General features: G+C 38.2%; 1 protein-coding gene across 3 annotated transcripts in view; it reads right to left on the bottom strand.

The window, feature by feature from the left end:
* uxs1 (UDP-glucuronate decarboxylase 1) overlaps nt 1-17,587 on the bottom strand; it is a 39,719-nt gene that overhangs the window by 1,102 nt on the left and 21,030 nt on the right. For 2 of the 3 annotated variants that reach the window (XM_006788271.3, XM_087829589.1), the window contains 8 exons: nt 16,114-16,218; nt 15,134-15,193; nt 14,432-14,553; nt 7,126-7,245; nt 6,633-6,676; nt 2,363-2,423; nt 2,201-2,258; nt 694-797 (listed from right to left, as the gene is read on the bottom strand). In XM_006788271.3, coding sequence (XP_006788334.1) covers nt 694-797; nt 2,201-2,258; nt 2,363-2,423; nt 6,633-6,676; nt 7,126-7,245; nt 14,432-14,553; nt 15,134-15,193; nt 16,114-16,218 — 674 coding nt within the window. The remainder of the gene's footprint in view (nt 1-693; nt 798-2,200; nt 2,259-2,362; nt 2,424-6,632; nt 6,677-7,125; nt 7,246-14,431; nt 14,554-15,133; nt 15,194-16,113; nt 16,219-17,587) is intronic. The other variant, XM_006788272.3, reaches the window with a different exon arrangement.

Here is a 17,587-nt window from a genome sequence, read left to right as displayed (position 1 = left end):
CTTTTTTCCTGTTTCAAACTGTGCTGTCTTTAACTTTAATATTCCCTCCCTTCACCCCAAACCAGTTGCGACAGATGGCCGCCCCTCCCTGAGCCCAATTCTGCTGGAGGTTTTTTCCCGTTAAAAGAGAGTTTTTCCTTCCCATTGTTACCTAGGTATGTGCTCATAGGGGGTTTTCTCTGATTTTTATGTATTATTGTGGGTCTTTACCTTACAATATCAAACACCTGGAGCTAACTGTTGTTGTGTTTTGGCGATATATAAATAAAACTGAATTAAACTGAACATGCTAACTGAGACCTGTTAACTCTAGAGTCTGAAATGTGCCAAACTGATGCTAGGAGTAGCTGGTTGGCTAAGCTCATCACTGATTTTTTCCCCCCGTGGGATAACTCCCCAAACTTCTGCTTTTATAAAGATTAGCAGCATCCAGCTGGTATTTATCCTCCTAATTCCTATCGACGCAGTACTTTGTTTTCACAGGACTGCAAAGAGTTTCTTTTACACTTAATCGCAAGTCTATGTATAACAGTCTCATGTGTAAATAAACTTTAAATTATGTAACATTTTTAACACTCAGCTCAGTCACTATTAAAAACTTCAGGACATCAAGTATACTGATGGTGGAAGACAGCATGTGTGCACTACAAATATCTCAGAATATTCTCGGCGTCTGTCGTGCGTCACACGTACCACCGGTTCCCAGCCAAGCATCATCTTGGCTTTGCGGATGTCGGGTCTTCTCCTCTGTGGGTCGTCCTGGGCTTCAGGAAGAAACTGGATCTGGCTTCGGCTCACTGCGTGTGTGTACATGGAAGTGTTTTAAAGGACAGCAGGGAGGAGGATGTTATTATTCTTCACAGAGCCAACTGAAGGGACTGTTTTACCTTTAGGGAACTACATTCAGTGCCAGATTTGGCCCTGGCTGTTTACTATGAAAGTAAGTCAGAGACTGCAATATGATGTCACACTATAGTGATAATGTAAGACACTATACCAGTAAAACATAAAAAACAAACAAACAAACATGCATCTCTTTGCAGAGACCACAAAGACAAAAAAAAGTAATTCCACCTTAAATAACCCTCGACACCCCTGAGATTACGCCTGGTTTTGATAGTGCTGGACCAATCACAACTATTCATTCAATACAGAGTGTGTTTCACATGATGACAAACATTTCACACTGTAGACTTATTTGTTTACCACTGCAAAACAACAAAACACCTCCTTCTTGGTGTTTCTGCAGTGCAGAACTTCGATTTAAATTTAAAGTGTGTACTTAAGGAGTCATCCCTCCTCCTATGTGAGAACTTGATAACACAAACGTCTTTTTCACTCTGCTGGGCACCACAATTTACAAAATGAAAATGAAAATCCATAAACAGTTTACTGAGGTAGTAAAGCAGACATCAACACTCATTTTCACATTTTTTTAAATATATCTATTTTCAACATATAGATAGATTTTTTTGGTGCCAACAAAGGAAATGCCCCCTGTTGGCCACAGGAAAGAGTGCAGGTTTAGGGCACTTCCACCTCACTATTCAGACCCCAAAAGTTCATCTTTTATCATACACTCTGTGGGCATAAGATGCTGCCAGACTTCCCAAGACACACTTTTAAACAAACCTTCCTTGCATGTATACACACGTTTAAAAAAAAGAAAAGAAATCAGCAGGTATAACTCTCATGTTGGACTTATTATTGTCTTGATTAGAACTGCTCTGCAGACTGGAGCCTCTACTACCACAAATAAGTAACACTGATCAACACATGATATACACAACACTGTGTCATCTGACATATTGTCCCTTCTTTTGGTTATTTTGTCACATGAGGTCACTTTTTGCAGCCCATTTAAAGCTTGTGAACCTTCACCTGTCACCAATCCACTGGAATACGCCTTACATCCATCAACTTATCACATTCTTGGATTCTGGTTATGACCGAGCAATCTTTCATGGTTCTCTGCCTCAGGTATGTTTTCATTAGCATACTTCATGCTGAGGCCCGCTGACATCCCCATTGCAGCTGACGCTATTTTGGTTGCATTTATGGTTAGCTGTGATTTGCTCCAAACAAGAAAGTGATCCTGCTTTTAAATGCCCTGTCAACTTCCTCCCTGTGAGGGCGACCTTATACCACCAGGATAAAAAGATGACGAGGCATGAGCTGGCACAGGCCGCACAAGACTTACCAACAAGACTTTTAATGAGGCGAGCAAACTCCAATATAGTGTGCTCTTCTGGGTTTCCCTGAAAAACAAATTAATCCATTACATCAGAGTCAGCAAGTGTCAGACACACAGAATCAATTTGCCTTTCAATTTATGAAACGCAGCCACATATTATGAACTCACCAGATTGACTGGACTGCTGATGTTACTGTTCATCAGCAAGACAAGGCCATTCACCAGATCACTGGAAAACACAGGAGCACGCTCTATTTTTAATATGAAGGACACTTTATGAACATGCACAGATTTCTTTAATCAGAACACAGTGTATACTCCACGTGTTATCTATGCAAGTGTATCAGCACACCCTGACTGACACTTGTTTTACCCTAGTACAGCAACACAGGGCTATAAACACTTTTCCGGAAAGATAGGGCACGTCCACTTTCAGATAATCTCTCAGAATATCCTGGACATTGTGGCTGGCTAAAGGCTCCTTTTCAGGGATGCTAATTAAAAACCACGAACAGAAGTTTGATTTTTTTTCTGTTGTCCTATATTTATTTTTTAAATAATGTCATTCTTAAAGGTATACGTATTTCACACTTGCACAGACCACAAACAAAATATACCAAACAAATGTATAATCAGCCAATCACATGGCAGCAACTCAATGGATTTAGATATGCAGACGTGATCAATATGACCTGCTGAAGTTGAAATTGTTAATCAAAATGAGAAAGAAAGATGACTAAACATGGCACTGACATTGGTACCAGATGTACCAGAAACCATTATTTCAGAAACTGAACATCTGCTGGGGTTTCACCTCACACATGTTCACACACAAAGATATGAAGCAGAGAAAAATGGTCAGACTGCTTTGAGCAGACAGGAAGGCAACAGCAACTCAAATAACCACTTGTTACAACCAAGGTGTTCCAATGAACATCTATGAGTACACACCACATCAACCGTGCCACATCTGTCAGCTGAGGATAAAGTTTTGACACTTTCACCAAAATTGGAAAATGGAAGATGTTGCCTGAACTCCATTTTTGTGATATTTGGATGAAAGTATGGGTCTATCCTGTCTTGTATCAATTGTTGAGGTTGTTGCTGGTGGTGTAAAGGTGTTTACACACTTTGAACCCCTTAGTATCAACTGGCCATTGTTTAAATTCCACAGCCTAGCCGAGTATCATTGCTGTCCACATTCATCTCTTTATGGTGAATCCATTGCCTAATGCCTGCTTTCAGCAGGGTAATGCACTGGTTTCTCAAACTGGCTTTTAAAACATGCCAATGAGTTTACTGTACTCAAGTTGCCTCCACAGTTACCAGGTCCCAGTGCAACAGAGCACCTTTGGGATGTGGTGGAATGGGTGATTCCCATCATGGATGTGCAACCAACAAATTTCCAACCAAAACCGTTTCCACAAAGAATTAAAGATCGTTCTGAAAGAAAAGGTCCAACATGATACTAGCAAAGGTGTATCTAACAAAGTGTCTGGAGAGTGTACGGAACAATTTATGATTCTCACCTAAAGGGCAAATCAAATATGGACCATTTGTTTCTCTCCCTCTCTCTCTTCCTAACACACACACACACACACACACACACACACACACACACACACACACACACACACACACACACACACACACACACAATTAACATAATTAGACCTTAACACTGGCAGGCAAGTGCACACTGAGATAAGACTGTCCAACTCTGGAAAAGTTAATTTAGAATTTAGCAGGTTAACAATCTGAAATCAAAAACAAACACAGAGACAGTTAAGGGAACTTAATTGTGATTTGTGTTTCTATTACATTTAATATTACTTTATATTTAATTAACTCTGATGAAACAGCCGTGTGATGGCTGTATTCAGGATGTACCCTGCCTCTTAAACAGCTGAGCTGGATAAGCAGTTAAGAAAATGGACGATGAACTAGACAAAGCAGCATGTTTGAACCTCCCCCGGCAGAAACTTGATGTGAACTTCTTCACACCAATGAATCTTTTAGTGCTGTTCCCCAAATTGTTCATTATTTATAAATAATTCTGCAAATTTTCTTTATAACTTCAACCATATTTATTACACCTTTTCACCCTATGTTTCTTCCTTTGAAAAATCTAAAGTTCATTGAGTTCATTCCTTTTATCTCATCATATTACTTTATTTATTGACACAGTTACCATTTACATAAACACTTTTGGTACATTTGCTGTTAATTTCCAAGGATTTACTTTCACTTAGAAATCCAACTATTTGTTTTTCTTTTGATCACTCACAAAGAAACTTCAATGCAAAATTGAATGCATGAATGAATGCTGTTTGTAAATTCTGTAAAAACTTTTAATAAAACATTTTAGAACTGAAATCATGAAATTCTCCAGTGCGCATCTTTAATTGCTTGATGTGAAAGTTTAGATCTGATTACCCAAAGACTGTTTACACAACACGAAAGTCATACAGGGCATCAGGTAAATGCTACGATCAGATACGAGAGCTTCAAATGCTCTGTGCCTCTGATCCCTGTTGCTCAGTCTGACGAAATGAAACCAGTAAATACTCTTTGAACTTACACCATGCTTCTTTACTTTATATTAAAATCTACAAAAGTGTAAAACTCTACCCACAAACATATCTTTCATACATTTTAATGCCACCATGAACAAAAGCCTCACTCTGGTTTACATTGGCATATGTGTGTGTACAGAGACTGCTTAATATTTCATATTAAAAGTTATTTGTCATTATTAGTATTTTTTTGTTATAATATTTGAAACAGGTGACACACAATAGTGTGCAAAAGTCTTGAGCCACACCTCGTTTCATTTATAAAGAAATGTTCAGTAAAGAATAACCAAATATAAATGGAAATAGAGTAGATGAGGTAAAAAAACAAAACAGGGTTTTTACATTACTAACAAGACATAATATTTGGTATTAACTAATTAATTTAACATAGTCTAAACCAGCGGTCCCCAACCGTTTTTGCACCACAGACCGGTTTATGCCCGACAATATTTTCACGGACTGGCTGTTAAGGTGTCGCGGATAAATACAACAAAATAAAACTAGTACCGGTACCAAAAAAAAGAAGATTTATTCATAACACACGTGAAAAGACCCAAGGAAACAGAGTTAACGATAAAAACGATAACAAAATAACGCTGAAAACTGATAAAAACCCTGAAAACCATAAATTTCACACCTGAGCCTCAACTCTCGCAGCCCGGTACCAAACGACTCACGGACCAGTACCGGTCCGAGGCCCGGGGCTTGGGGACCGCTGGTCTAAACTCTCCTTCATGGCTTTCTTTAAATTCTTTAAGTAGTCTTCAGGAATTGTTCTCCAGGCAGCTTCAAGGACATTCAAAGCTCTTCTTTGAATGTTGGCTGCCTTTTGTTCTGTTCTCCGCTTCAATAATGTTGAGGATGGATCTTTGGGGAGGCTAATCCATGACTGACAGCCTTGGGCTATGTCCACACTAGCCTGGAGAGATTTGAAAACGGGGTTTTTGTCTGAAAATGCTTTTACTGCATTATCAGTGTGTTTCGAGTCATTGTCATGCTGAAAAATGAAGGTGTTGCCAATCAGCAGCTTTTCAGCTGGTATGAATGGTGTCTCAAAATCTGACTGTACTTCTCAGACTTCAAACACCACTGGCTGAAATGAGTCTCCACTGTGTTTTACAGATGGCTGGACACACTCACTGTTGTACCCTGTCCTGACCTCTTCCAAACATACACAAGATTTACAGTGGCAACAATCGTGTGTCAGGCCTCTGCTAGACTTTTTCTGGTCTCTTAAAAACTTGACTTTCAGATACTGTTCGTTTGTTGTAGATAGTTTACTTTAGACCTGCCACTTGACATATTTCGACAAGCAGTGTATTCGTAATATATTTGAGGAAACTGAATAAGCTTTCAGCTAAAAGCTCTTGTAAAAATACTATTTTATGAATGTCAAACTATGTTATCCTTACTATTATTTTTTGTAGACTCAACTAAAGAAATGCAAATTATGTGACCAGCTGCTCATAACAAAGTGCTTCAATATGCAATTTAAAATTATTTTTCTGCTAAGACACAGGATCATCCTTTGAATCAGGTGCCTTGTTATACTTGAATGATTCATAGGTCAGTGCTGAGGGTCTTACTATATAAAGCTGAAAATACAAGAACTGGACTGAAAACGAGTGAAAAAGCAACAAATGTCTAAAGAAACAACTTTGTATGATCTTCAGAAAGTCTTGAGAACTATTGCTCAAGATTACTTCAAAAAAATGGAAGGAAAGTTTGGCTCCTTGGAAGCAAAATAAAAATAAAAGGGGGTGTGGCTTAAGAGTTGTTTAAGATAATGAGACAATGGAGATTGACGAGAAAAATTGTGCATTTCAGGGATAAATATAATGGGTTTAATTTAGTAAACTTACCTTACGTACTGAAAGGCTCTTGTCTGGGAGCCGGTACCGTAAACCTAGAAGAAGAAATAAAATAAAGAGGCTATCCTTGAGTGATGAGCAAGCTGACATTGTAAAATGTCAAAGTCAAGGCCAAGGTTAACATTACCCTGTGTAAATACCCTCAGAAGCAGATTCCCCTTTGGATCTCTGGATGTATGTTATTCCCCTGCTCCCATTCCTTACATTTCTCTCTACTGCATCCATATTTGGTTTCAATGTAATGCTTTTAAACCACTTTTACGATGTAAAAAATGATGTTAAACAGGTCAGGATCTAGATTTGAAATAATAAAACCCCATCCTTTAATTTTCAGTTAAAGAAAATTATATGTAATATGGATATTAAACCATCTTCCACGTGGGACTAATCCAATGCGCTTTAAAATGATCCCGATGTGCCTCGATACTTGCAGCACATACAAATGAGGTGAAAGCCGAGCAAGTAAAAAGCTTAAAATGCATACAGTGAGAGGTTCTCCTTGAAGAGCCTGAAGGATGAAGTTACTGACAACACGTCCGTCGTTCATGTGCATACGGGAGCCGAACGTGTTGAAGATTCTTGCCACTCTCACCTCTACACCCTCCTGTAAGCAAAGGAGAACCGAGAACTTGTTAACTCTGAGGTGTCTGAATACTTTTTAAGGATCTCAATACTCAATCCTTGAGCCTCCTGTGGTTTTTACAAATATACATTTTTATACACATCACTGGCTCTACACTGTCTGTCTCACAATCACATATTAAGAATCTCTCCAGCTGTTAGACTAACACAGCTATGTCCTTGTTTTAATAACTTGTTTTAGCAGCCCACTTCCATAATGAGCATTTGAATGTCTGACAAACACTTTATTTAGACATGGACAATCAGATATAATGAACTTCTCATAGATAAATGCTAACTTTTATCTGTAGTCAATGAATGGAGAAAAAGCTTTGAACTAGGAAACTGCTTCAATTATATTTAGTGCCCAGCAAAACAGCCAAATATAAAAAAGTAATTTAGTTTAACCGGACATTTTTCTTTGTTCCGTTTATGGGGAAACCATCTCCCACTTTATTGAGGTTGATTCTTTGACCTGATAACAATTAAAGGATAACTTCCTCCTGATCAACTCCATGGACCCTACAGAGCTTTAAGTCATCTTCACAGCATCAGGACTCATTTTGCATACGTTGTTGATTATCTAGAAAGAATTTCCTGCATTGCTCGTTAAACATGTTTTCTACTCAAGCAGTATCTGAGAATTTGGAGGAAATTAAACCAACTCCTTTAGCCAGAACTTTTTCCAGGATACCGTCCCGACACATACATAATCACCTCCACTTGTCAAAAATCAGTAAATAATCGAGGCCAAGTAGAGGATAGATACTCTGCTTGATCCCAGAGTGAGAAAGTTCTTCCTTATTTTAAATCCACAGACCTTCTTAAGTCACTCTCATGCACCACCACAAACTACTTCAGATGCTACGTGGAATCGTCTTTGGTCGTGTAATATGAATAAAAACATGAAAATTATGGAAATTGCTCTCTTGAAAATGTGGAACATGAAATTCAAAAGGCACATCCTGCAAATATATTCAGTGTGGTGAGGATCAAGGACACAATGAGGACAACATGATGAAGAGGTCTCGAAAGGGCTGTGCGTGTGTGCTCATGTAACCCAGTCTCGTAAATAATGGTAAACTTCTACACACTCAGCAGGGTTACTTTTCCTCCACTAATCTCAGTCCATGCACCTCACCGAAGATATTGGTGAAAACAGTCTAAGAGGAAATTAGTACACTTACGACAATAGACAATAAATAAGAACCATGAAAAGAGTTGACAGGACTCTCAGGAATATGTCATTTTTAAGAAACTGTAGCCCTGGATATCTGTGATTCTATGTTCGGATCATGAGCCAGACTAACTACATTTAAATTACTTGCAGCTACATTACCTGTGGGAAACTTTTAGGAACACCACCCATAATATAACTTCTTGGATAAAAAGAAGAAAAAAATAAATATGAATGAATAAATATGACTCAAAGCACAGGATGGCATTCTAAAAATGTAAAAATTTGGGATTTATAAATATGTACCAATACGTGCCGAATTGCAGATGAAACACTGAATACTTGGCCCGTAGGATAAATCTTTAGTGCCAGGATGAGGCTGTTCCAGCATTAAACAGAGTGAAAAATTACTCCAGTGTACAGAGGAAGAAGACTGACAAGTTCAGACAAAATACCTGGAACCTCTAAACTCTGACATTAACAAAGCTGCAAATTAACATTAAGCTAATGCAGTCTTAGACACACTGTGACTGCATAACTGCAAATATAGAAAGATCACTTAACCAGTGAACACAGAAAGTCTTAATGTAAGCATTGGTATGCATGTAAGCTACAACTATATACATATATATCTATATAATCACCCTCTTCTACATAAATAGGAGAGTGTGATCAAAAGGTTCTGGGAATGGGGCCTACAAAAATGAAAAACACCTGATTTAAATTTGCCTAATCTCTGCAGATGAAAGAAAACATCAACGTGGGTTTCAAACTGACCTACATTTAGTAATGGATCATGACTGGTGTTAAGAGCTGGATTTCCAAGCTAAATCAAAGACACTTGAAGTGGTCACAGTGTTCAATTCAAATCAATTCAATTCAATTTTATTTATATAGCGCTAAATCACAACAAAAGTCGCCTCAAGGCGAGGCGTTCAAACCTAAAGGCGGTTCAAGCTCAGGGTCAGGCTGTTAATGCAGAGTTTTGTTTGGCCCCCTGAGGTGTCAGAGTAAGAAAGTGCCAGTTAGCCTGGAGACTGTTTTTGGCACACCAACACAATTTTCTCTCTCAACCTGGACTGATCCAGATGAAACTCCATGCAAATTTGCCCACTTCATGAAAAAAGAAAATTTGATTAAGGGATTGCCATTTTTACACACTACAGGAGACCCAGCTTCAGGGGACATAGCTACATTTTTAGAGTGAACATAAAAAAATATTTTAAAAAAAAAAAAATCAGATGCACTGAAAAGAGCCTGAGGTGCATGACAACATGATGCCAAACAGGAAACCCGCCAAATCTAAATTCGGCACGGTTTTCCATGTTTAAAAGGTCCATTTTCAGAACCTTTTAATCCCCCACTCCTCATGTTTCATTTACATTTCACATTTTATGCTGAACATTTTCTATAGGTTGTATGCATTGCTTAGCCAGTCACTCAAAACTGGCAGGTTTCTACCTTCAAAAATATTTCAAGTGAAGCTCCAGCTGAATAATTTTATTCACTTTCATATATTGAAGCATAAATCTGATAATATTGGGGAGGGGGACATTTTGTACTCCATCATTTCTAACAGTCTCCAACTTTTCAGCATGATTTCAGATACTCATGAAGAAACAGGAAGTTGTGCTCCACTACAGGCTGTACAGTAGTATACAGTGCTGTGCAAAAGTCTTGAGTCACACCTCATTTCTTTATATTTTGCTTCCAGGAAGTCAGAGTTTTGTTTCTTTTTTTTAAAATTGGTCTTGAGGTCTTTTTCACTCAATTTCAGTCCAGTTCTTGCACCTGACTGTTTTCAGAGGAATTTCATCTGTTAACCCTTAACCAAGGCATGAGGCAGTGTTGTCTATACACAACAGAACACTCAGCAAAGAAAAAAAATCAAATTGTATGTTTAGCCACTTTGTTACTAACAGCCTGTTGCCTAAACCACACAAGGTGTTTCCTAAAGAACTATTAGCTGAAAACGTATCATATCTCAACATGGTGTGCAGTGTGCCCTTAAAAATTTGAGGAAACTGGACAAATTGAGGACAAAAGAAGAAGTGACACGCCCCAAATATAGCTGTAACGGATTAAAAGAAATTGAAAGTCATGTCCTTAATAACCTGGGGAAAAAATTGCATCTGTCCCTTCAGTTAATCTGTAAAGCTGTAAAGACACCATTCTCAAGGGTAACTGAGAGAAAATGCTGAGATTACACAAGAACTGGACTAAAAATCAGTGTTTCTGTGACAAATCCAGATTTTTAGGCTTTTGTTCAAATCACTGTCAATATGTACCAGAGGTCGTGAGGAGCGAGGTACAACAGTGAGACTTCCTTAGACTTCCAACAGTGAGTATCTAACATGGTGGAGACTCTGTCATTCTGCAATTCAGCCAGTGGAGTTTAAGTTTTTATCACACCTGATGGAAGTATGAACGCAGGAAAGTACTATCAGATTTTAATCCAATATCATCTGGAAAGCTTCTGATTGGCAGATGTTGTTGTTTTTTTAAGCATCACAACGATCCCAAACACCCTGCTGCTGGAGTAAAAACATAGTTGGATAGAAAAATCAGCCAGTGGAGCACAATCAATCATGGACTGACCTCCCCAGAACCCAGATTCCAACATTATTGAAGTAGTGTGGGATCATTTTGGCAGAGACCTGAACCAAAGCCAGCCAACATCCAAAAAAAGAGTGTTGAATGTCCTTAAAAAAACCCCCATTCTTCTAAAACATTCGAACTATTCCTGAAGACTACTTAAAGAAATTATCAGAAAATCTGCCTACGAGAGTGTGTTAAAGAATAAATGTGGTCACACCAAATATTGACTTCCAAGTTTGTACAACTGTAAAAACTCTGTTTTTGCCTCATATATTTCCATGTATGGCTGTATGTTTCAATAAACTATTTCCCAATTTTCCTGACAAAAAAACAAAGAAATGAGAAGTAGTTCAAGACTTGCACAGTACTGTCTTTATGTAAAACACATCAGGCACTTCCCATAAGGAAGTGGCTCTCTGTGCTTAATTTAAGAAACGTGTACTCCCTGCTGTTGAAAATCTGTGATGACACTTTTACCTCTTTTGTTCCTCACAGGTATTTTTCAAGAGAATGATCGGAGGGTTTTTTGTACCACAAATAAATAAATTAATAAATTTTTATTTATATAGCACCTTTCAAGACAGAATCACAAAGTGCTGCACATAAGATTACAAGTCACAAAAAGATTTAAAATGAGAAAATAAAACAGGCAAAAAATTTACCAAAAGCAGTTTTAAAAAGGTAAGTTTTGAGTTGTTTTTTTAAAAACAGCTACTGAGTCCGCAATTCTTAATGTTTGGGGGAGAGAGTTCCACAGTCTAGGGGCCACAGTGGCAAAAGCTCTGTCACCCTTAGTCTTCCTCTTAGTATTTTTTTAAAGCAAGTAAGCCCTGATAAGATTACCTCAAAGACCTGCTAGGGACATGGGGCTGTAGCAGATCAAAGATGTAGGCTGGTGCCAGTCCGTGCACAGCTCTGTAGGTCAAGACCAGGATCTTAAAATTGACTCTAAATTTAACAGGAAGCCAGTGTAACTGAGATAATAACGGTGTCACATGTCACTTGGAGGATTTTGTCAAAAGCCTAGCAGCAGCGTTTTGCACAACCTGCAGATGATCCAGAGAACCTTTGCTTAGACACATAAACAGCGAATTACAATAATCCAAGCGTGATGAAATAAATGCATGTATAGCAATCTCCAATTCAGAGCGAGATAAAATAGGGCTTAGCTTAGCCACATTTCTTAAATGATAAAAACAAGACCGAACCAGAGATTTCACATGCCCATCCAATGTGAGACTCGAGTCAAAGGTGACACCTAAATTCCTGATAGAGGATTTAAGATACACCGAAAGAGGACCAAGGGCTTTCACTATCTGCGATAAAAATTTATCAGGGGCGCATACAAGGACTTCGGTTTTCCCCTTGTTGAGTTGGAGGAAATTTGCAGCCATCCAACGTTTGATCAAATCTAAGCAGTCATTCAGACGATAAGCTTAGATAAATCCTGGGGCTTAAAAGAAATGTACAACTGAATATCATCAGCATAACAATGATAAGAAATGTCCTCAAAAGAGCCCATTATATGCTGGAGGGGGAGACGATATATTAAAAACAATAAAGGCCCCAAAACTGACTCTTGAGGGACACCATAAGTAAGGGAAGAAGAGGATGACCTAAAATCGGAGACCACCACAGAAAAGGATCAGTGATGGAGATAAGAGGAGAACTACTCTAATGCAGTTCCAGATACACCAACCCAATTTTTCAGCCTTTCAATGAGGATGTGATGGTCAACTGTGTCGAAAGCTGATGTGAGGTCCAACATGAGTAGAACAGAGCATTTTCCTGCATCATTATTCATCAAGATATCGCTTGAGACCCTAAGAAGAGCTGTCTCCGTGGAGTGAAATTGACGAAAACCGGACTGAAACTTATTATAAAATGCCATGTTTATCTAGAGCTGCCATAAGTTGCTTAGCCACAACCTTTTCTAGAAGCTTAGCAATTAACGGTAACTTAGAGATAGGTCTGTAGCTGCTCCAAAGAGAGGGGTCTAGCTGAGGTTTTTTTAAAAGTGGAAGAATAGCAGCGTTTTTAAAATAAACCGGAACTATACCAGATGCCAGTGAAGAGTTGATTAAAGTGAGCATACATGGGCCAATAGACTGGAAGACATTTTTGAATAATGATGCAGGTACAATGTCAAGTGAACAGGAGGATGCTTTTACTGAATTCACTAATTTTACCAGCTCAGGTAGTGAAACAGGAGAGAAAGTATCCAAGATAATGGGCCGAGATGGGGTAGAGATCGAGATAACAGGTCCTGAGTGTGTAAAATTCATTCTCACGTTATGAATTTTTGCAAGCAGAAAAGAGAGAAAATTTTCACAGTCCTCGTTAGAAAAAATAGGGGCCACAGGCAGAGCAGGAGTAACAATGTCACTAATGGTGTTGAATAGCACCTTAGGATTGCCTCTGCTCTTTGTAACCAAGTGTGAGAAATGGGCAGCCCTCGGATCTCTGATCAAAAGCAAAAAACAAAAGCATACGCTCCATTTTTTTCCCTCTCTCTGTCGCATGTTTTGTTTAAACTCTTGTTCATCTTCACCTTTGTTACAACGTAACACAGTTATGCATATGATCGTTAATATAACAACCAAGTAAAGAGACATTTTAAGCATTATTTCATATTGTCCAATCAAATAACTTGATTGGAAAAAAACACACACACCCTTTAATGTTTCCTTATGGCGACAGGCAGGTAAGACATGCGTTTTCATCTGCTCCATAACCCACATTCATCACTTTAAATGTTAATGAATTTTGATTGCATGACCGGGCAATAGATGTTATGTGCGATATTCTCGTCCCGCAGCATAAACAGCTGACATTTGATTCTGAAAGCCAGCCATTTCCAAGAATTCTCTCAGCAAGTGTGAAAAAAAATAATGAGGCTCTGAGGGGGGCGCGGGTGACGAGGCAGATAAATAAATATCACCTGCCTGAAGGAAAGGCAAGAGAAGTCAATCATATCTGATCATCAAAGGCTGTTGTCAATCAAGTCAATACCAATCAGTCTTAACATAACTGAAATCATGAAGAGCTTTGCTGAATTTTTCATCATAAAACACAAGTCTCAACACAAGGTCGACATGCCTGATAGGAAGCTATCGCCTTAAAAACAGCCTCATAGCAAAACATGATCACTTTAAAAAAATATATTGCTAGAAACCTGTTTATCTTAGAAACCCTTTCACCACTTGCATGGACAGTTATTTCTAGTCCTCTCATCCAGAAAGTATTAAGTGTCTGTTTAAGTAGAAACATTCAATTATTGTAGAGATTTTCATTTGTATTTAAATGTTTTTTAGATTATTGTAGGGTTTATTTTATAATAATTATCAGGAATAGACGATGTTATTGTACAGTAAATGTTAAATGATGAGGATACCTGCTTCATGTAGGCATAACACATAGTTTCCGCTACACGCTTCCCCTCATCGTAGCACGCTCGAGGACCGATCGGGTTCACGTGACCCCAGTAATCCTCATTTTGGGGGTGTACCTCTGGATCTGAAACAAAATTATTTCAGGAACAGATCAAGCAGTTTTCACATAATTTCAGCTCAGCTTTCTCCACACAGAAAAAAATTGCTTGTTCACTGGTGCACACACAGACAGGTCCATGCCTAGAAGATACAGCTGCATTTTACCACTTAGCAGATAAGATGAAACATTTGCAATGAATAATTAAGGCCTGTAAGAACAGGTTGAATGACATACCTTCATTAGCATTCAGGCTCTCATTTGCCATTTCTGAATCTCACAGTAAACACGGTACAATACTTCAGCCTCACAATAAGCACAAATTCTAAGAAATCATTTGGATTTTTTAAACCTCTTCATCAATTATGACTCTCAAAATCTGATTAACTGTAGTTGCCGTGTGTGAATGAATATAACAGCGCACACATACACATAAGATAACACCCAGGTTTGTTCAATCTTGTGCTCTTGCTGTGATTGAAACCCAAACTGCGTTTTAGTGAAAGATGCAGGATGGATAATAGGAATGAGCAGTAAATAACATCAGGTGTGGGAAAGGCTCACAATGGCAGTGGAAAACAAAACCAGCTTCAGAGATCTTTCTTACCTCCATAAACCTCAGAGGTAGAAGCCAGCAGGAGTCTTGCGCCCACACGCTTGGCCAGGCCTAGGACACAAACAAAACAACAGTGTTATGGTAGGTTGAGCGGGTAACACTCTGAACCTCTGGGCAACCACTTTAGATTGTGAGGTGGCCGCGCAAGTGATCTGGTGGGAGGCAACCTGTCTTCAAACAATGACAATACAACTCGAGAGTGTCTGGAATCATTCTCATAGAGCAGTACATTGGTCCTTTTTGTTATATTGGTATCCATGTCCAAAGTTTCTTAGCCTTTTTAAAAAAAAAAAAAAAAAAAATAGAATAGATTTCCATAACAATAACAAAGACGACTCTTGACTTGTTCAACAATGGTTTCTATTATATAAATGTTTCATGGTGGCTAAGTCAAAAATGACAGGACTATTAAGGATATACCTGCTATTCTGACTCAGTACTTATTATCTGACAGCAGGAAAATGAAAAAGAAAAGTTATTTGCTTCTCTCAGAGCTGTACCACTGATGGAGTTTTGAAATGCATTTTACATCTGAAAGCTTAATCACTATTGTTAGCACACAAAAAAAGCCTCACCAGACTTCTCATGAAGGATCGAATAGGTCGCAGAATCATATATCCTTAAGTAATGAACCTAAGTTTGAATATTCTGACAGCACCCAGACAAAATAATATGACAGGCATTTTTTTCTGGAGCAGCTGGACAAAAAGCTGACAATTTAATGAGCGAGACTAATGGATCCTATTTCTTTCCCTTTACTTCTTCAGTCTGACTTTACAACAAAGACATTTTTTTATACAGGCTTAACTGAAGACTGAAGAATTATTTGCGATATTTTATTGTTAAACGGATGGAAAAATTAAAAAAAAAAAAAAAAAAAAGGCTGCATCAATTCTGATTTACAGGCAATGCAATTAGTGAGTCTTCTTAACCCTATCCTTAAGTTATCCTTGAGTACTGAGTTTACTTACCAAGCATGTTAAGTGTGCCAATGGTGTTGGTCTTCAGTGTTTTGATGGGATTGTACATGTAGTTAGGAGGAGAGGCTGGAGATGCCAGGTGATAGATCTGGTCCACTGTGAAGAGCAGAGGAAACAATAATCAATAAATCAATCCTGTTTTCATAAAATCTGTATATGAAGATTTTTTCCTTAGTTTTAAAGCCTTTATTGATAATCAATTTAAGAAGCTTAGGCTTTAAAAGAGCAGGAGAAGAGACTAAACTCAAAAAGCAAAAAACTCCTACATCACTTTGTCCTTGAGTTATCGCATTCACAAACTTGGGTGTCTGTGGGTGACTACAATACCCCTTTAACCTTTTACGGCTGAGAGGTAAAAAGCTGTAATAATGCAGCAGATTCAAGCTGAAGGGCTTAAGAGTAACAGATATATGTGCTATATCATATTAGAACAATGGACTACAAACAACTATCTATACTTTGGGAGCTGCAGGTAACTCCAAATACAACAAGTTTTAGCTCTGAAGAAATGCTTGGTTTAAAACAGTACTACTGCAAACCAGAACAGTTGTTCTTTGAGGCTTTCAAGGTTGAGTTGCAAATCTATATGTGTCAAACATTTTAAATGGAAGAAAACTGGTTTTTAAAAGCGTTTAGAACAATATAAATCGTACATACGTAATCAGAAATTAGTAGGTTGTGTTATTTGAGTTATTTCTATTATTTTTTACCCCAAACTGCAAATGGCCAATGGGTAAAACAATATGTGGGATACTTCCATATTCACTGAGTCCCCCATGGCTTTCCCGGGAATCTTTGATTATACAAAGGCTTTGAGAATAAACCCCAGAGTCAGAGTCCTAAAAGCTGCACATTGGTTTTAAATGGAAACTCCTGTAACCTGACTGGCACCAAACTGTAGCAACCTTTTCCTCCTTTGGATCCATCATTTGTGTGGAGAGGAGCAAAACTTGTTCTCCATATCCTTTCTTTAACTAAACTAATTCAAATGTGTCAAATTAAAACGTTTCATAAAATGACAATGATCCTCAAAGTTATTTAATAAGCAATAAAAAAAACTTGAAATGCATTATGTGTACTTAATCTGATCTTTGTGGTTATCCTTGTAAGTAGTCCTTACTGCCCTATAAGTCTTGAACAGGTACTTATCTGTCTCGTTCCCAGCACTCCACAGCATTTTCCTCTTTTGTAGGCCAGTTAAATCATTTCTTTTCAAGGCAAAGCCTATCAGCCACTGAAAGCGTGACCTCCTCTTCAATGCCTTACTTTCAAAGCTTATTCCATCCCATCACTCAGTATTTTTAAGTCCATTGCAGTACCTTGTGTTCCTCTCAAAATTCCAAAGACACTGACGTCAGATCAGACTATTGCGAACAACAGGAGATCTCTTTCACTGTGCACATTTATTTTTAGAATACATTTTCAAGACTGTATATTAGCAATAACATTAAATGTAAATCAGACA

The sequence above is a fragment of the Neolamprologus brichardi genome, chromosome 16 (genome assembly GCF_056152115.1).
Source record: "Neolamprologus brichardi isolate AB-2024 chromosome 16, ASM5615211v1, whole genome shotgun sequence".
In the NCBI taxonomy this organism is placed as follows: Eukaryota; Metazoa; Chordata; class Actinopteri; order Cichliformes; family Cichlidae; genus Neolamprologus; species Neolamprologus brichardi.
Note: the sequence above shows the minus strand (reverse complement) of the source record. Positions and strands in the feature narration are given on the sequence as shown.